General features: G+C 64.9%; 1 protein-coding gene across 4 annotated transcripts in view; it reads left to right on the top strand.

Moving 5' to 3' along the window:
* Positions 1–13,174, top strand: part of Morn1 (MORN repeat containing 1) — a 50,789-nt gene extending 37,615 nt beyond the window's left edge. Inside the window, exons 10-14 of one of the 4 annotated variants that reach the window (XM_087214375.1) lie at positions 1,935–2,021; positions 2,793–2,926; positions 3,021–3,085; positions 10,517–10,560; positions 12,679–13,174. In XM_087214375.1, coding sequence (XP_087070501.1) covers positions 1,935–2,021; positions 2,793–2,926; positions 3,021–3,085; positions 10,517–10,560; positions 12,679–12,824 — 476 coding nt within the window. In that variant the 3' untranslated portion in view covers positions 12,825–13,174. The remainder of the gene's footprint in view (positions 1–1,934; positions 2,022–2,792; positions 2,927–3,020; positions 3,086–10,516; positions 10,561–12,678) is intronic. The other 3 variants (XM_021243587.2, XM_021243586.2, XM_021243588.2) reach the window with 3 other exon arrangements.
* Positions 13,175–19,461: the final 6,287 nt, after the last annotated feature.

Here is a 19,461-nt window from a genome sequence, read left to right as displayed (position 1 = left end):
TCTTGCTGATAAAGCTGTAAGTGGTAGAATTAGAACCGACAGGAAGGCTTTGCAGTCACTGGGAGCTGAGCCCCGTCCCCCGAAGGCCTGGGGTGTTGCCTGCCCAGGCTGAAGGCCCTGTGGACTCCCGGGTGTGGCCCAGCCTGGTCCCAAGGCTTCTCCACTGCCATCTTCCCTTGGGGGTCGGACTGCAGGCCTTGGGGGGTGCGGGCACCCCAGCTCTTACTGGGCCTTTTCTTCTTGCTGGTTTGGCCTGATAGGACCAGGGTTGCAGACAGGGTGGACAGGTGAGGAGAGCCCCGGGGGGCATAGGATCCACAGCCACATCCACCCTGGACACCTTGGGGACAAGCCGGGTGCACAGCTGGGGACGGGTGAGGCAGCAGCAGTGGCAGGGCTGAGAGAGGCCCCGGGGGGCTGCTGGCTCCGAGGAAGAGGTGGGAAGGGTGAGCAGCACGGGCAGGGGGCTGGGGCCCAGCTGTGACCTCCTGGGCTCCTCGGGCAGGGCAGGGCCCTGAGGTCGGAGGGGCAGAGCAGGGCTGAGGGCCTGGAGACCCAGAGCAGGTGCGAGCTGCAGTGCGGGGGCCCAGACCTGACAGGAGGCCTGGAGAGGCTTAGGGACCTGGCCCGGAGGGCGTCTGGGAGGGACAGGAGTCAGTTTGGGAACTCGGAGTTCCCGTGCCTGCTGTGTGCTTACGGTGGGAAGAGGGGAAAGCTGCAGCCCAGATGGCGGCAGGGGGCCAGCAGGGAGGGGGCCAGCAGGCGTCAAGGACACCCGGGGCCGGGGGCCCCCAGCCGGGAGGGCTTTAAGGCACACAGTCCCTTCAGGGGACTTTGCCCCACGCTGTGGGAGGAGAGCAGCGCCAGCAAGTCCCCTGCTGTCCCCTGCAGGGCGGGCGGCTCCTGGGAGCATCAGGGAGCCACCCTCTGCAGCCACGCCCCCGTGCCTTGGGCCTCCCTCCACAAACGAGGACAGGGTGGTGGGGACGCCCTGTGGCCATCTGGACACCCCCCTTCGAGCACCCCTGACCGGCTGGTGTACAGGAACCCAGGCTGGCTGAGCTGCCAGCCAGGGCTGTGCTCAGGTCCTGTCTCTTGAAGGCAGAGTTGGTGTCACCACCCCCACACGCGCTCTGACTCATGCAGCAGAAATCGTGAGGGTCAAGGAAATGGGTCGGGCGAGCAGGGCTCACCCCAGCTTCTGTTCTGGGCACCTGAGGGGAGGGTGCCCATGGAGGGGAGGGACAGCGGGGCATCCAGGCCGGCGACCTCAGGCCTCACATCCTGAATCCCAGGGCCAGGTCCACGTTCCCAGCCAGACTCGGGGCAGGGAGCTGACAGCCCAGGGCCAGCTGTCCTGGGCGGGTCGGCTGTCGTGCTGGGTCTGCGTGGCCGTCCACACAGCCTCGCCGTGGTGCAGCCTGGCCAGGAGTAACGGAGGGAGCCTCCAGGGCCAGCCCGAGTTCCTGCACTCTGTTCCCCGCCCCCCCCGCCAAGCAGATGTAGCAGATGCAGTGATGTTTGTGCTGCCCACGGACGCGGTGGATCAACGGCCCAGCTCACCCTGCCTGTAGCTCCAAGTCAGCGGCTGTAGGGCAGATAGGGACTGAGCCTGGCCCAGGTTGCCAACCTCGTTTACCTGCTGGAAACGCTTGCTGGGCTTTTAAACTTGCTCAGCTGGGTGCAAAGCCAGCCTCCTCAGCACTGCTGCCCCGGGCTACCAAGAGTGGTCACCTTGCTAGGGCTCAGCACTGGCGCCCACAGCCCATGTGGAGGCTGCAGCGCAATGGGAATGGAAATGGCGCCGTCAGCACTGCGGACCCCAGCCTTTGCCGGGACACAAGTGCACAGGGACAGCGGGGCGGAGGGAGGAGGACGTTTGCTGGGGACGCCCTTGCTGGGGCAAGGACTTCGCTTTTTATAATGCTCCTTAGATGAAATGAAGGTGCCTCCGGGAGAAATAATTCCTGCCTGTGATTCCAGTCCTCCCGCAGCTGGCATCCCAGCCTCTCACCCGCAGGGTATGCTGATCCTTCGTCCCTGGGACCCATCCAGGGTGCAGATGAAAGGTGCCCCTCTCTTCCCACACCACCCTGAGCCGGTCCCAGGGCCTGAGCCTGTCCACTGCAGACTCCCTTAATCCTTGTGTAGCTGGGCCTACATGGACAGGGCTTGACCCTGTGGCACAGCTTCCAGGAGCTGCACTGGACCCCAGATGCAGAGCTGGGGCAGTGATGCAATGTAGATATGACCCACCCACCACAGAGCCTATACTGTCCACACCGCCCTGTCCACACTTCCCTGTCCACGCTGCCGGGTCTACACTTCCCTGTCCATGCTCCCCTGTCCACACTGCCCTGTCCACGCTGCCCTGTCCACGCTGCCCTGTCCACGCTGCCCTGTCCACGCTGCTGGGTCTACACTTCCCTGTCCATGCTCCCCTGTCCACACTGCCCTGTCTATGCTTCCCTGTCTATGCTTCCCTGTCCATGCTCCCCTGTCCACACTGCCCTGTCCACACTGCCCTGTCCACGCTGCCCTGTCCACGCTGCCCTCTCTATGCTTCCCTGTCCACGCTGCCCTGCCCACACTCAGGCTGGCCCTGGGGGAGCGCCCAGGACAGGGTCCGTCCTCAGCTGGGCTTGGCCTCCTGCATGCACATCTGGTGCCCCAGGGCTGCTCCCTACCCTCATGGCCATCTGCACCCCAAGAGCAGCTTCAAACAGCCATGTGCCTCTTGCTGACTCAGTTTGGTGACTCGGACTCTTGTTTTTCTGGGGAAACCTGCCCAGCCAGGGCACAGGAGCCCCCGTGTCCTGTGGACCGGCGGCACGTGACACGAGGCTGTGCGGAGTTCACAGACATTGTCCTGGGGCTGCCCCCACCCGGCCTCCAGGCTTTCCTGGCCCTGGGCAGCTCCAGCCAGGTGAGCACGGAGGCCATGGAGGGGGGAAGACCCAGCCCCTCTGCCTGTGCCAGCCCCACTGAGCCCAACCTCTCCCCACCCTGATCTCCTGCAGGCTGACAGCCAGCAAGAGGGCGGCCCGTGCCCAGCCAAGACAGCACCCGGCACCCACAGCAGCAGGTAGGACAGAGGATCCTTCACGAGCCTCCTGCGGCCTCGGGCACTGACCATGCTGCACAGCACACATGACGGCCGGAGGCCCAGGGGAGGTATGCCCGGGGCCTGTCCTGGGGGCCGGCGGCTGGAGTGGTCCCCATGGTGTTCCAGCAGCCTGCACCCAGCACCCAGGCAGTGTGCAGGAGGATGAGGGAGAGGCGGAGTCCCTGGAGGCCTCCCAGACTCGTCACGTTTTCCCACACCCGGGGCCAGGTGGTACCGGGGGCCATGACTGGTCCTGTTTACAGAGGGGGAAACTGAGGCACGGGGACGCAGAGTTCAGCAATTGCTCAACCAAATCAAGTGTGACAGCCCAGAGAGCTGGATGTCACACAGCAGGAGGCAAGGAGAAGCTCTCTTCACGCCCTCGGAGCACGAGGGGCCATCCCAGCCCCTGTGGGGACAGAGACACCAGGCAGGGTGCCCCAGCCGTCAGCCCTCGTGCTGGCCCGTGTCATGGAAGGTTTGCGTCCCTGCCTGCCCGGTGCTGTCTGGTCTCGGGGCAGAGCCTGTGTTGTCTGGGACCTCGTAGGGGCAGTGCCCAGACGGCCAGTGATGAGCTGCGGCATGGGAGGGCCAGAGCCGTCCCCAGATGCCCTTGTGTGACCAGGGCCGGGCCCCGGCCTCCCATCCAGCCACAGACACCACCAGGAGCAGCCCAGCCCGGGCTGGCGTCACGCCCATCACGGGCGGCCTGGACAGCTCGCTCTGGAAGACGTGGGCTGGCGGTCCGCTCACCCTCCCACCCTGCTGGCCCACAAAGGAGTCTCGAGGTGCCACAGACAGGTCATTGGGACCCCAGAGACTGGCCACACAGTCGGAGTTTGTGGGTCTAAGACGTCCCTTCCTCCCGTGTGAGTTCGGGACCTCAGCAGCCTCCCATACGCTGTGTGTCTTGGGTCCCCCGGGAGCCCTAGGGCCCTGCAGCCTCTCCCTGTGCACCTGGGTCCTGTTTCCTGGGTGTAGAGACAGAGGGGAGACACTGCACTGCACTGAGGCTCTCCCAGGCCATGCTCCCCTCTGATGGCTTCCCCACAAGTGAGAGACGAATCTGAACCTCCACAATCCAACCTCGACCTCAGCCAACCTCTGGCCATCACCAGGTTCTCAGAGCCACCGGGGCCCTGAGGTCCCAAGGCCTTCTGGCCTCGCCCTGTGGCCAAGCGTGGAGCTCAGCCTGGCCCAGCCCTGGGATGTGGACCCAGCCCCCCGCCACGGCCCAGAGGCCACCTGAGCCCAGTGAGGCACTGCGGGCCCTCCTCCCACTGCCCGGCCCCTGCTGGAGGCACAGCTGCAGACAGAAGCCTGAGATGAGTTCCTGTGAGTGGGCCAGGCCATCCCTGTCCATGGCTGTCTGGAGTCTCGGACAGCTGGCGAGCACCTGGCTCCGGAGACAGGTTCCCCAGGTGGGAGTGTGCGCCGCTTCCTGTGCCCACAATGCGGCACCCGGCTACGAGGGGCCAGGCGGCCCCACATCTTGCTGGCAAATTTCAGCTGAGCTGGGAGCCCTGCAGCCACGGTGGAAACCCTTCCATCCCAGCACAGGACCCCGGCTGTCAGACCTTGGCCCAGAGGGCTGCTAGGGCTCTGGCGGCTGGGCGCTGCATGGCCTCAGGACGTGGCCACACAGCAGTCACCAGCTGACACAGATCCGGGCCTTCCCAGGTGATCCCATGGGCCAAGGGCAGGCGGCACACCCTCCGCTGTCGGGGCCCCTGCCTGGCCGGGCGTGCGGTGGGGGCTGTGGACATGCACCTGGCCCTCAGAACAACACTACGTCCATCCGTGGCCCAGTGGGCAGCACCCACGGTGCCACTGGGCCTGCTGCCCGTCGCCTACTGTGACCCCAGCCAAGCCGCACTCAGCTCTGCCACGTCAGCAGCCACCATGTCATCGGAGGAGCCACACGGGAGGGTGGAGGGGAAGGAGTGACACCAGGGATGGCAGGGAGCAGCGGCTTCTCACGGCACAGGCGCAGCCCTGGAGCGGCTGTGACCAGAAAAACTGCCGGAAACAGGCACCTGGTCCTGGTGGGTAAAGGGGCAGAGGGCGGCCGGAGCGTCCTGATGTGGCTGCAGCCTCCTGGGCACAGCCCGATGTCAGTCCCTCAGCCCTGCCTCTCCGGCAAACCCTGGCTGCTCACCCCACGGGTGTGTGAGTCCCCAGGGCCTGGTTACCCATGCGCAGGTGAGACCCAGCGCCTGGCCTGGTAGCACTGGCTGGGAGGCTGAGACAGGAGGGTCACAGGTTCGAGCCCATCCTGGGCCACTTAGCAGCATCTTATTTTTTGTTTTGTTTTGTTTGCGGTACCAGGGATCAAACTCAGGACCTTGTGCTTGGCAGGCAGGTGTGGTGCCACTGAGCTGCATCCCTGGCCCAAGCAGCAACTTACTGAGACCCTAAAAATAAGAATAAAAAAGAACTGGGGATATAGCGCTGTGTGAAGGGCCTGGGTTCAATCCCAGCACCAGCGGGGAGGCAGCACCCAGTGCAGGCCCAGCATGGACAGCTGGGTGCGGGGCCAGACCCATCCTGATCCCCAGGGACCCCTCTGCCTCTGACGAGGTCAGCAGCCCCAGGCCACATCTGGAAGCACACGACAGACAGAAGGCTGTGGGGTGTTGTGCGTCCACTCAGCGCCAGATGCGGCTTGTGCCAGGGGGACCCGGAGTGCGGCGAGGTGGGCACTGAGGCTGTGTGCAGCGGCTCGAAGCAGTGGCCCCAGCTGGCCTGCGCCTGCCTCCCGGGCCGGAGCTGGCCGAGGCCTCCGCCGCATTCCTGAGGAGACATTCCGGGCGCAGTACAGTCTCACAGCTCACAGCGGACCTGGGCCTTGGTCCCGAGCAATGTGAAAGTTCGTCAGCTGCAGCGGCCGGGGACTCGGGTCTGTGCCTGTGACTGTGAACTGTCCAGCCCCTCCGGAGCGTCCACAGAACAGTGCTCCAGCCGAAATCCCAACCGTGAACCCCAAGGGGAAGACAAATGTGGCAGACGAAAGCCTGCCGGGCCAGGAGCCAGGTGCCCGGGTGCCCGCTGCGAGCACAGTGGCTCCCGGTGGCTCTTGGGGCATCAGAGCCCCTTCTCCTGACTGTGAGGAAAATGTGTCTAGTTAAGTCTTCCGTGATTAGTCCCTAGGCCAGCACAGGTGGCGTCAGCTTATTTCTTTTACTTGGAAAGACAGTTGACACTGGCAGCCCAGCCCCTCTGCTCCAGCCATGGGGACCACGTGCACCCGGCATGGCAGCCGTCACGTCCCTGAGGTAGAGAGGCCCCACCCCGGCCTCCCATCGTGCTGAGCCTGGCCTGCCACTCGGATACCCCTGCAGGAGGACAGCCCGGGCAGGATGCTTGTCTGTCACCAGCCTGATGGCACCACAGCCCTGCCCACAAGCAGAAGCCCTGGCCCCGACAGCGAGGCCTGCAGATGCCCCCAGGGCGCCGGACTGTGGGTCCCACAAGCACAGCAGACTGGAAACTGGCAGCCCCAAGGCTCCTGCTGGGTGCCAGCTGTTGAGGCCGTGCGCCCTGCTCGCCCTGGGTCGCCTCCCACGCTCCACACCGGGCTCCTCCACATCCCACCCTGCTTGGCCAGACTCTTGGCACATGCCCGTGGACAGACACCAGGGGGACCCCAAGACCCCGAAGGATGTGGGTGTGAAGCCCCAGACCCAGGCCGGCCAGAGGCGAGAGCTCAGGGCACAGCTACAGGGCACCGAGGCCTCGTTCCTCAGCAGGCTTGTAAGGACTGAAACGTGAGCCCCATCCCGTCCAGGCAGGAAACAAACCGAGCAGGTGTACAGCCGGTGGGAGCAGCTGCTGTGGATTGCCCGAAACGCCAGTGCCCTAATCCCCACACCAAGGCTGCCTCCCCGCTGCCTGGGCTCTGAGTGATGGCCCAAAGCAGAAAGGGTGCAGGGAGGGCAGCCTCAACCCTCTGGTGCCTGCAGCAAGCCCCCCTTGACCCCTAGACTGAGACACCCAGGTGACTGCCCACTGCAGTGCCACCCTGTGCCCACACACTGCCCAGCGTCCCAGGGCAGCCACGCCCAGTGCTATACCCTGGACCAGGGTCTCTCCATGGAAACCAGGCCATCCTTCCCCAGGCTCAGGCCCAGGCCAGGTCCTCCACGAGCCAGGAAAGGCTGGGCAGCTCCTCTGTGCTTCGAGGCCCTAGGTGACTGTCCTCCAGTTTGTGTCTCTGCAGCTCCTGCTCCCAAAGCTGGAACATGGTGTGGGGGCCACATGGGACTCTCGAGGAACCCCCAACACCCAGGGGCCCCGGGCCAGTGTCGCCCTGACACCCTGCTGCAGGCCTTGACCCTTACAGCTCAGGTGCATTCCGGGCTCCAGGACGTGGGCTCTGGTCACTGAAGCTGCCCGGCCCGCAGCTTCCATCACAGTGGCCCAGCTCCAAGGACAGGGCCGTCACCCGGTTCCCGGAGCAGGCACTCTGCCCGGGAAGGGGCCTCACACGGTCCTCTGTGTCCCGGCTTCTGTGGAAGTTAAGTGGCTGCCATTTCAGGAGTGGGCACTGGTCTCAAGAACGACACACGACGTGGGCTGTGACACCACCACCAGCACCACCTGGGCCTCCAGACGGGAAGCATGTGGTGCCCGCTGGGAAGGGAGCTACCTGGAGCCAGCTGAGCACCCGGGCAGGCAGAGCAGCTGGGAGGGGTGGGCGACCTGCAGAGCCTGGCCCTTTGTGCCCCAGTCACACCCAGCGCGGGGCTTCTCTGGGCCTTATGGAAGAGTTCTGGGCCCCTCTGTCACTGCCCTGCACAGTCCTGGGGTGGGGGCAGTGAAAAGGAGCAGTGGGGCCTGGATGATGCAGGAGGGCAGGGTCCCCACGGGAGCCACTTCCCCCAGGAAAAGTGAGGTGCACTGTGCTCAGAGAGGCACTCCATGCCCGGTCCCGCCCCAGGTGCCCCTGACCAACAGCTTCCATGTCCCTCGATACCCTGTATCCTGCAGAGCCCAGTAGGAGAAAGGAGAGACAGGGCCTTTGTGTCCCGGGGGTGCCCAGCAGTCTTCCTGCCTCAGTGGACACCACAGGGATCCAGGGATGAGGGCGGGGGGGGGGGTTGGGCGGCCTGTGCAGAGGGAGAGCTGAGGGCTCCAGGGGCCTGGCTCATCCACAGACCCAGCCTGGGTCCCGTCCCTGGCCTCCCACCGAGAAGCCGGAGCCCGTACCCTGGCTGGCCCTCTCAACTCGAACTGCTGCTGAGCTGTCCCTGAGATGGAGTTTGTGGGACTGGACTCATCTTCCCTAAAATAAATAAGTGGAAGGCAGGGAGAGGTACGGGAGACGGGGCGCTCAGACATCGGACAAGGGAGATCGGGAGGGACAGGGACATCAGGTGAGGCCCACACGGGGTACAGGCTGTGGGGCCAAGAGGGGTCCAGTGTGTGTTCAGGGGTCCTCTGAAGCAAGGAAACAGGTCTGGGAACTGGGGGCGGGGGGGGCAGAGGGAGCCCTGAGCCCAGCAGCTCCCAGGCCTGACCATGGGACAAAGGGGGCTGCAGAGCCGGGAGGGAAAAGCCCAGAGCGTGAGGACGCCATGGCCAGGGACTCACGGCCAGGAGGGCCAGGCCTGGGCACAGAGATTGGGGCCCAGCAGGCAGGCACAGGGTCACATATGGGGGCTGGGTCAGTCACCCCCACCTGGACCCCACCTGGCAAACCTTGAAAGTGAGGCCCAGAAGGTTTACGCTGTCTCCAGTAACAACAGCAGCAAGAATATGTACATGCATCCAAAAATACCCAGCACCCAACAAGGTAAAGTTTGCTACGTCTGGCATCTGACCAAAGATCACCCAGCTAGGGGAGAACAAAAGAAAACGGCCCATCAGGACCAGTCTGGGGGCACCAACAGCCAGCAGGGAAAAGGACCACATCCAGGTGGGACGTGGCGTGGACCTCAGTGAAGGGAAGACAGCCACGGAAAGTCCAAAGGAGACGGGACAGACAGGACCACTGGACCACAAGCCACTGAACCCAGATGCAGCTGGAGGTGGCTGGAGGGGCAGATTTCAATAGACAGCCAAGCTTCTTAATTACGACAAAATTTTTTCAAATTTAATGGAAAAAATAAAAAGCCTCACAGATTCAAGAAAGTCCATGAGCCCCAAGCGCACCCGAGGAGGAGGAGGAGGAGGAGGACAGGCTCTCGATGGGGGCCTGGGGGTCACCCAGGCCTCTCCCCACCCAGGCTCCCGTGGCCTCTGCTCAGTAGACCCCGGAGACAGTGGTGCCCTGCACACGACTGGTCCCAGTCTTCCTTTCTGGGGTCCCCCACATTCTGGACACAGCCTGCAGAGACTGTCCTCCGGCTGACCGCCTGCCACCCCATTAACCGGTGCCTCCCAGGGGCCCCCACCCTGCCTGGTGCTGCTCTGCGTCCTCAAAGCCCTGGGGGTGCTTTAGAAACTTGGGGTTCTTGTAACCCCGTTTATTTCGCTTAAAGCTGGCAGCCTGGCAGCCTCTAGTTATTCTCAGCGCTAAATTATTTATCTCCCTTCCCTCCTTCTCCACACTTCACTGTTTTTAACGTGGCTCCTGGGGCCCAGCCCAGGCCCATTTTTCTCCACTCAAAAAGAAGTCATTTTGAAGTCTTTCGTCTTTAATTTTTTATCACCGAAATCACGCTCGTGGTATTTAAGTTTGCAGAGGGGTGGGAACCAGCCTGTCCCCAGGCCCTGTGTCAGGGGCCTCGGGGCTCTCTGGCCCGCTCCCCCTGGATCCCTGTCGGGCAGGCAAGGCTAAAGGCTGGGCAGAAATGGGTGTGGGTCAGGGCTCTGATGGCCATGTCCCTCACAGCGGCCCGGCCACAGCCACTGCTCCTCTGAGGTGCTGCCAGGGCAGACAGGGCCCCCGACCCCGCTACAGATCGGAACCAGGGTGGAGGGCTGGAGTCCTCCAGAACCTGCACTCAGCTGTGGCCGGGTAGGAGTCTCCACCCCTCAGACGGCGAGGCCCAAGACAGGCCCTCCCCTCCTGTCCACTGAACCCGGAGGGCCCCAGGTGACCCCGGCTTTGCCCCTCGAGGGCCCTGCCTGGCGGTTGCCCATCATCTCCTGCTGGAAGACTGTGTGGTCCTCATTGGCCTCTAAGGAGTCCTGGCCTCGGCTGGGTGCTGGCCCTGGTTCTGAGGGGCAGCTCTGGCCTGGGCGCAGGATGGTTTGCCACACACCTGCCGGGTCCTGGGCTGCTCACGGCCTGGAGGGTAGACAGCCGGGACTCGGAATCTCCAGTGGAGACGCAGTGAGGTGCACACACGAGCTGCTGGGCAGACAGCGCCTCAGAACCACTGGGTCTGAGCTGCTGGCCCTCTGCCAGGCTCACCCTCACCTCTGCTCGGGGGTGCAGGACTCAGGGGACCCTTCTCTCCACAGGCCTGACAGGACTGCCGTGGAGCCAGTGGCAGCAGTGTACCCAGGTAGGCAGAGCCGTGATGCCAACAGCACCGTGCCCGGGAGACTGGCCCAGCTCAGGCATGGCAGGGACTGCAGGGAGGGCACATGCGGGCGGGCCACAGAGGAGGGCAGTACCAGGGGGCCCGGGACTGGGGAATAGCAGGAGCTTGGGGTCTAGGGAGACTCCAGGGCAGCCGGGGTCTCAGGGCTTGAGGAAGCGGTAGTTAGGGAAGCAGAGATGCTAGGGGCCAGGCATCTCCTCAGGTCCCAGGGGCTGTGGCCACCAGTGCAGGTGGTGGCCCGATGGGCAAAGGGCTGGCCGTTGTGGGGGTGGGCACTGCCTCCCCCAGTGTGGCACAGGCACCCAGAACCTGCAGCGTCCCCAGACCTGGGACAGTGATGCTGTCACCAGCCCCACCCCATATCCCTTGGTGCCTGAGGGGCATCCAGCGGAGAGGGTGGCTCTCCCCTCGCCTGACAGAAATGACCTTGTGGGGTCTCTGGGCCCTGTCTGCACGTCCAGGCTCACCTCTCACAGGGTTCCCAGCAGCCCCAGGACCCGCTCTGATCGATGGCTAGAAGCACTGGCAGGGCCCTGAGGCCAGAAAGGATAGGACTCTCCAGTGCAGACTGGGCAGGGCCACTGCCCCATCCTGGGCTCAGCCCCACTGGCCAACCAAACTGGAAAGGTCCCAGGGTGGAGTCTGGACAGTGAGAGCCCACGCACCGGCCACGCTGTACCCACAGCCTGGCTCTGGGAGGGGCAGGTGGGAGACTGGGGTCCCCTGGCTCTGGGCCTCCACGCACCTGGTGAGGCAGGGAGCCCCCCGGGTCCCAGACCTCTCCCTGTGGTGCCACATCTCGGAGAGGCGTCTTTCCAGGGCTGGGGCTGGGATTCAGACTCCAGGCCACAGAGTGAAGCCAGGGACAGCCAAGCCCCGGGGCCAGTGCCAGCCAAAGACCCAGGCCCAGGGCCCTCCCGCAGCCTTTCCGTCCGCAGAGCCAGCTTGAGCGTGGGGTCAGCTCAGGCCTGGGCCTAGTTGTGCGCGCTGCCCGCTGAGCTCACGCCGGCTCCCTGGCCGGGCGCCCTTGGCCAGCTGAGCAGTGTTCCCGGCAACGCCTGGAGCACCATGGCGTTGCTGTGTGCCACTTCCCCTCCAGCCGCCAGGGGGCTGGCCTGCTGCCGCCGCCAGCTTCACAGTGTGCTCCCCTCTGGGTCCCCCGCCAGGCCCACGGGCCCCCCAGAGCCAGGGTGCGCAGAGGGGCTGAGTAAGGCCAGCAGATTCCTCCGGGCCCCGGAGGCCGCTCCCATCCTGCCCAGGAATCCGCAGGCGCCCGCAGCCTGGCCAGCCGCGGTGGACAGTGACCGCCCGCTTTCCAGCCTGGCGTCTGGAATGTCAATCTGCCCTGCTCCGCGGTGCGGGTGACTCCTGCCCCCAGCTCAGCTGTGGCTGCATTCCTGGTGTGAACCCGGGCCAGCCGGGAGCTTTTCCCCTCTCCAGTGCCAGCCCTGCCGGGCTCAGGGGAGGGAGAGAGGACCGTATCTATGGCAACCTCCCTTTTTGTTATTTCTTATTTTCTTTTTTATGGTTTCTCCAACTTTGAAGCTCTCCAGGCAGTTTGCAGACTGCAGAAAGGAAAAGTACTTTTCCTCCTCTGGAGCCCCCTGCAGGGCCGCCCTCAGCTCCCACCAGAGCCTCTGGCCTGGCCCTTCCCACCCCGGCTGGGCTCTAACACGCTTAGCTCAGAGGAAGTGAATTGTTTTCTCCTAAGGCCTAGGAACTTATTTCCAAGAGTCCCTTGGCCACGTGGTCCAATGGATGTGGGGTGGGCCCCCCGGGCCCGGGCCCCTGCACTGCCACAGCCCCCGCTCAGGCTCCAGGGCGGCTGGGCCCACAGAGGCAGTCGCCCCACCCCCAGCTCATTTCTTCACGGTCATTGACCGAGCACCCAGCACCCTGGGGGATGGCGGTCTGGTCCCGGGTCACTGTTGGGAGCCTGGAGCCCTGGAGTCACCAGCAGGTCCTGGGCACGTGGCAGCAGGGTGCATGCCCAGCTGAGAGGTCTGAGGGGAGCGGGGCAGCAGCCTGAGCCGCTGTGGCCCCGGGAGCCCAAGGACCAGCGCTGCTCATGCCTTGCAGGAGAGTACGTGGTCCTGATCCAGGACGTGACCACACCTCCGTTCCTCGGCCGAGCACTGCCCACCGCCTTCAGACGGCTGCACATCCTGCCTGAGGGGCGGCCAGCACCCCCGTCCCTGGAGCAGACTCCAGGGCCCAGCCTGTGAGGGGAGCCCCTCCGATGCACTGGAGGCGCCAGAGCCCACAGAGCAGCCCCCTCCCACCTTCCCGGTCTGCCCCATGGTCCTCGTAGCTTGGGCCCAGGGGGCCGCATGAGTCCCCAGCCTCTGGCTTTAATAAAACACTCAGTAGAAGCTCTGCTGCCCCTGTGCACCCGCGGGGGTGGCCGGCACCTGGCTGTGTCTGTAGTCGGCACCAAGAGTTGGGGCTCGTCTCTCCCTGCGCTCTGCAAGGCCCGTGCGTTTGCACCACACACTCCATTCCCAGGCCCAGGGGAGTCTGCAGCGGAATCCTCTCCCAGGCTGGGCTGGGGCAGGCGTGGGGCTTCACAGTCGCCTCTGACAGGCCTGGCTGCTGCCACAGGAGCGACTCCTACAGCCCCCACCTCCCGGCTCCAGGGCCCCTGTGGCCCTCAGCTTGGCCAGGTCCAGTGGGCACACGCCCGCCTGGGGAGTGTCACTCTGCCTGCCCCAGTGTCAGTGTTGCATCCTCTCCTGGGCTTTGCCATGTGGTCGCTGCTCCCCGCCACCCGCATCAGCCACAGGAGGGGCATCTGAGCCCTGGTACCTAGCAGGCAGGTCTCTGGCAAGTGCCATCTGCGTCCCTAGCAACTGTCCCCTCTGCCCAAGGAGGGTGGGCTTGACCCTGTCAGCCCTACACCTCCACCCCCACCCTGCCTGTCACCCCAACTGGCACAGCAGCCTGGCCTGGGGCGGTACCCATGCTTCTTCTGGCCTATGGACAGTCAAGCGCCACCTGTCCCCTCAAGAGGAGGGCAGGCCACTCTGCCTTCCTCAACCCCAGGCTGAGCCTGGCCCAGCTGGGCGTGGGCCTCCCGCCGGCTGCCCCACGGTGCCCCAGGTCGGCCCCCATCCCGCCCCCCTAAGAGCCCAGGCTCCTCCCTCTCCTGCCTGCCGGGGGTCACACACAGCCTGACCACCCCTCAGACACAGCAGCCTGCTCTGGAGCTCCGTTTCTGCTTCAGGATGGAGCCACATTGCTGTCAAAAGAAAAACAAAATGATCTTTCAATTTAGGAAGGAAGAATTGCTGGGAACGGCAGCAGCTGCTGCTCCCCCTGCCCAGGAGCCCTCGTGCTGAGCTTCCCTGGAGCATGCGCAGTTTCAGTCCCAAACCCGAGGCAGGAAGTTTGGAGTCTGCTGCATGCAAAGGCAGTGGGGCGGGCGGCCTGGGGTGCCCTGGGCTGGAATGGCTTCCAAACAGAAGCTGCTTCTCCCTGCTTCCCAGGTGCCCGCTGCCTCTCCCTGCCCACCCTCTGCCAGCCCTCCCTGCCGCCTCCCAGGCAGTGCTGAAGGCAGAAAGGCCCATGTGCAGGGCCCTCGGCCTCCAAGGTCTGAGGGGCGGCCAGCCTGGGAGGACACCAACCCGGCTCGGCTCCTGTCCGGTTCCGCTGCCAGTCCAAGGCCCACAGGGCCCAGCTGCCTGGCTGCTGGGCCGTGTGCACAGGCACTTGGTGAGGAGGTCTCGGGCTCCAGGCTCCAGGCCTTGCCAGCTCCAGCCAAAGCTGCTGGCCTCCCATGTGCCACTCCTGATCTCTGACCCCCACCCCCAGAAGGAGACGCTGGGCCCTTCACCGGGTATTTACTGAACGACGATGGGCCAGGTGCTACCTTGAAAGACAAGAGTTCTTACTCAGAGCCTGCGAGCTAGACAGAGACAGAGACAGAGAGAGAGACAGAGAGAGCCGTCAGAAGAACAGAGACTCACCCAGAGAGAGGAGGGGGGCAGGTGCCGCCCTCCCTACCCAACCCTGCGCTAAGCAGGGCCGCGGCCGCCCTGCCTCTGACCACCAGGACTCGGGGTCAGCGGGGGACACTGTGACCAGACTGCCACTGGAGCAGGATGGTTCCTGGTCACACGGGACACCTGGGAGACCTCCGAACCCCAGCTTCAGCCTGGCAGGCTGCCTGCTCTGGGTGCCCAGGGTGAAGCCAGCTGTGGGGCTGGGGCCTCCCCAGCAGAACTTCCTGGAAGTGCCCGGTGCAGCCAGCCAGGCCCTGCCAGCTCACTCTCTTCCCCGGGGGCAGCTACCACTTCCAGAACACATCCAGGGCAGACAGAGCCCAGCCTGGCTCCCACGGCTTCCTGCTCCTCTCATCGGGGCAGGGGACAGCCACCAAGGCCAGGCACAGAAACCCTGGGAGTGTCTGGTAAGGGGGACACAGGGGCCAGGAAGGACTTGGAGCAAGTAGGGAAGGGCCTTGGGAAGCCCATACAGGATGAGGGGTGTGGGCTAGGCAGGGACACCCACTGCAGGGTGGCCCCACACAGGCTCATGTCAGCACTGGCCCCAGGTCTCCAAGGAGTGGGCGACCTACCTTGTAGCTAGGGCCAGGGCCCTGGAGCCACAGACTGCCCTGTCCTCAGCAGGCTCAGCCTAAGGCAGCGCCAGTGGGCCCTGCTGCCCCTGCCCCTCCCTTGGACCCTGGGACAGTACCACTCTCGAAAACACCAGGTACCCCTTCTCCTGGATCCACACCTCCACCCCAGGAGAGCCGGAGACAGGGACCAGGACGGGCCCCTCGGAATACAGCTGCAGAGCCTAATGGGCTGGGCCAAGTCGGGGCCTCCTTGCCTAGGTGACCTGCGTAAGCAGCCAGCCTCCAGCCCTCCCACCCCCAGTATGGAGTCCTAGCACCTCTGCCCTAACAGATCCCAGGCCAAGGGCCTGCTGCCTGGGTGCCCAGGGAGGGGTCGGGACCTAGCTGTGACCCTTGGAAGGACCAGGGGACAGGAGGACCATCAGGTAGCCTGAGGGCCCAGGCCAGCTCCCAGGACCCTGCCACTGCCCAGGGACATGGAGCTGGCCCAAAGTGACCCTGGCCCTTGGCAGCTCAGGACCCTGAGGACCCCAGCCACCCCCACAAGGGTATTTAGCCCCACAGCACCCTGGGCAGAGACAGAGGTGTGGGACGGGAGCAGGTAGCACCCAGAGGATGCCCGCCAGCACTTGCCGTCCCTCCCAGGGAGGGAGCAACACAGGTCCTGGGGCAGCTGTGCATGTGACCCGACAGGCTGAGGTCCGGGGAGGGCGTCTCCAGAGGCTGCACCTATGGGCCGGCGCCTGGGCTTGGATCTAAGGCCCCTGCCCCCAGCCAGACCCGGTGCTCCTGGGGAGGTGGGGCTGGGGGACAGAAGCCTACCCTTAGCACTAACCAGCCAGCCCTGGCCCTGACCGCCCTTAGCACTAACCAAACCCTACCCCTAAAGCTAACCCTCTCCCCAAACACCTAACCCTAACTTTACCCCTGTACCTGCCAGTGTGGTGGCAACGCCTCTAATCCTAGCACTCAGGAGGCGGGGTTTGATGCAAGTTCGAGGGCAGCCTAGATTACATAGTGAGACCCTGTCATACACACACACACAAAATACCCTAAACCAGGGCCAGGGATTTAGCTCAGTGGTTCCGCCGCCTGCCTCACAAGCGCAAGGACCCGAGTTCGATCCCCAGTACAAAAAAAAAAAGCCTAACCCTAAGCCCACCCTTAATCCTAACCCTAACCCTAATTCTGTGGCCTGGATGGCCAGGCTAGGACCGAGTACAGTGGCCTTGCAGAGAGGGGGCCGGCTGCAAAGCTTCCCTAACACCAGGGTTGCCCCCTTCTAGCATAAATGGGAGGCAGCTCTGCATAACCGGCAGGGACCTTGGGAGGGTGCAGCCTGGGTGGAACACTCGCCCACTCTTGGAGCTCAGTCTCTGGGGCGGCCTGGAATTGCACTCGACACCGAGTGCGAACACCTAAGTGGGGAGGAGGGACTTGCTGCGTTGCACAGGCAAACCTGCCTGTGCCTTATCCTCCCTGGGACCCAAACACTGCCTCCTCACGCTGGAATCGGGGTGGCCCTGGGCTGGCTGGGACACAAGTGGATTGCTGGGTACCCTGTGTTATGGACCCCCAACTCCATCCAGCTCAGAGCCCCAGGCTGGGATTTTAGGGGCCGTACCTGGGGTGCTGCTGGCCTGGTCACCGCCCAGGACAGTGACCACACTCCCAGCTGTCAGCACTGTGCTGGGACCAGGATCTCGGGCAGGGACCGTGGTGAGGCCCGCTGTGGTGCCCTTTGCACCCTGGCTGCGGACCCTCTCCTCACCCCCAGGAGAAACAGGGTTTGTGCTCTCTGCTGGGCCCTCCCTGGGGCGCCCTGGGCAACCAGCCAGGCTGAGCTGGGGTGACACTAGGCTCTGCATAGCCTCTGCACAACATGATGGGGGTAGCACCTAAGCTGCCAGACCCTTGGCTGTCAGCTCGGGCCCATGGTTGCAGGAAAGCCAGGCCGTGTCCTGTCCAGGTGTGGCACCAGGAAGCCACTGTCCTAGGGGATTTGGCAGTGCCACGACCAGCTAGAGGCCCAGGGCCAGGGCAGCAGAGCCTGGCAGCGCCAGCCAGGCTGGGTCACTGGTCCCAGTGAGGCCCCAGCACTGGGTCACCTCACTTGGCTCAGGCACGGGGCACAGAGCAGCCAGAGGGAGCTGCTGGCTTGGGTGGAACTCAGGGTGCCAGGATCCGCCTTGGGCCTCGGTCCCTCTGCCCTCTCCCCAGTTTGCAGCTGTATACATGCATGCAGGCTCGCGCACAGTGCACATGCAGACGTGCTAGGGCACATGCATGAGCGTGTGCAGAGAGCACACACACACACACACACACACACACACACGGGCCTCCCCAGGCTGGAAGACCCTTGCCCCAGCCCTGCATGAAGTGCCCAGCATGGGTGCCCCATCCCCTGTTCCTAGACCCCTCCTTCCCTTCTGGTCCTTGGGAGTAAGAGGCCCCAGGAGGGGAAGAGCCGGGGTTGGCTGGGAGGAATGAGGGCAGACAGGATGGCCGGCCAGCTGAGCGGGGCAACGTGAAGGTGAAGGGCAGCGGCGGGCCTGGAGGAGCCAGCGCAAACCCCACAGAGAACTGCAGACCTGCACAGCCCTCCCGGGCCGGGGCCGAGCACTTGCTCCCCGCCATGTCCACGAGGGGCCCTGGGTGGCGCTGGAGGGCGGATGTCCACTCAGCCCCAGGGAGGAGGCTCCGGGACGGGTCCTGTGCATCTCCCTTGGTGCCGTCCTCTGCTGGGCCTTCCTGGGGTCCCCGCCCTGAGCCCCTCCTTCCCTGGGGTCCTGAACCAGTCTCTTGGTGGAAGTGATACGGACTCAGCTTCCTGCCAGCAAGGCCGCCAGACCCAGCCTCAGGGCAGGGAGCTCCCTCCTGGCCAGTGGACACCTGGCCCCGCGAGGATGCCACGCGACCAGCCAGGCCGGCTGGCTCCCGCGCCTGTCCGCTCCTGCAGTGGGCCACCTGCTCCAGGGCTGGGCGCCTGTGCCGAGGCCTCCGCCCACCTGGCGCAGGCCGGGTCACAGATGGCCGTGTGCGTCACTGAGCCCGTGGGGTGGCGGGCAGGCAGACATCCAGTCCCCGAATGTCCTGTCCTCAACCCTCAGGGCTGCCTGGCACAGCAGCTTCTGGCCACAGTGGGTGGCGTCTGTGGGGAGCCAGGGCCCCTGGTTTCACATCCTCACAGGGCAGCACTTGTGGGTCACACCTCCTCCCCAGGGTGCAGGCTGCCGGCCGGCCGGGCTTCCTCACCAGGCCCTCTTCCTGCAGGGCATGGTCCTGAGTGAAGTGCAGGACACTGAAGCGGCCCATGGGGGTGCAGGGGGGCCCTGCCTCGTCCTGGCCAGAGGGGCCGGTGGCCCTGGGACAGGTGGGGTGAGGGTCGCAGCAGGTGCTGGCCAGGCCTGGGGAGTGAGCAGCCCTCCTCCCCCAGGCGGCACCCAGCTGGAGCTCCTGCTCCAGGCAGCTCTGGGCAGCAGGGAGGTTGGTGACCCCAGCTGGGCTGGCCATGGGCACAAGGACACAAGCGGTCACTGCAGCACCCGCCCAGGGTCTGGGCCGGGAAAGGGCATGCCGGCCAGCTGTCACAGTAACTGGGCAGTGGCTTCCGCTTTCCAGAGGGCACCTGGCGCCCACCCACCAGATGAGCACCGCGCTGTGGCCGTGCTCAGCCCCTCGACTGGGGTGGAAGTGGGCGCAGGGGTGAGAACACGTGGCACCCCAAGGCAGACAGAGACAGGACCCTGCCTCTGCCCTGGGCTCAGCTTTGCCCCAGGTCCTGGGGACTTGGGAAGTCACCAGCCTGCAAGCAGGGTGCAGAGCACCTTGGGGACCCATGAGGCCCTGGCTGTGGACAGAAGGGACCGTTTCATCCCTGTCCTGCCCTCCCTCCGTCATGAAGGATGGGGTGGCTCCACCCACACCCTCTGGGCCACTCTGGCCAAGAGGCTCCGATGTGCACCCGGGTCAGGCTTTGGCTGCGCTCTGCCTTCAGGTGAAGGCCAGGGCGCCTGGGACAGCGGCCTGGAGCCCAGCAGCCATGGCCTCAGACCCCCATGTGCCCAGTCCCAAGGCCCCCGGTGGGCAGGATGCCCACACTGTCCTTCCTGGGCCTGGCCTGGGCCTGGGCGGGGGCAGCGGCAGGGTGGGAGCACAGGGTCCTGCTGGAAGGTATTGACCCACTTCTTCATTGTGACCAGGTGACCTCTCGCCGGGGGCCAGGCCGGGCCAGGGTGGCCAGAGTCGGGTGGCCAAAGGTGGTGCCAAAAGGGGCGTCCGCA

The sequence above is a fragment of the Heterocephalus glaber genome, unplaced genomic scaffold (assembly GCF_053883595.1).
Source record: "Heterocephalus glaber isolate CG9 unplaced genomic scaffold, H.glaber_assembly_v1.0 deba00001447, whole genome shotgun sequence".
Lineage (NCBI taxonomy): Eukaryota > Metazoa > Chordata > Mammalia > Rodentia > Bathyergidae > Heterocephalus > Heterocephalus glaber.
This window is presented reverse-complemented; position numbering and strand designations above follow the sequence as displayed.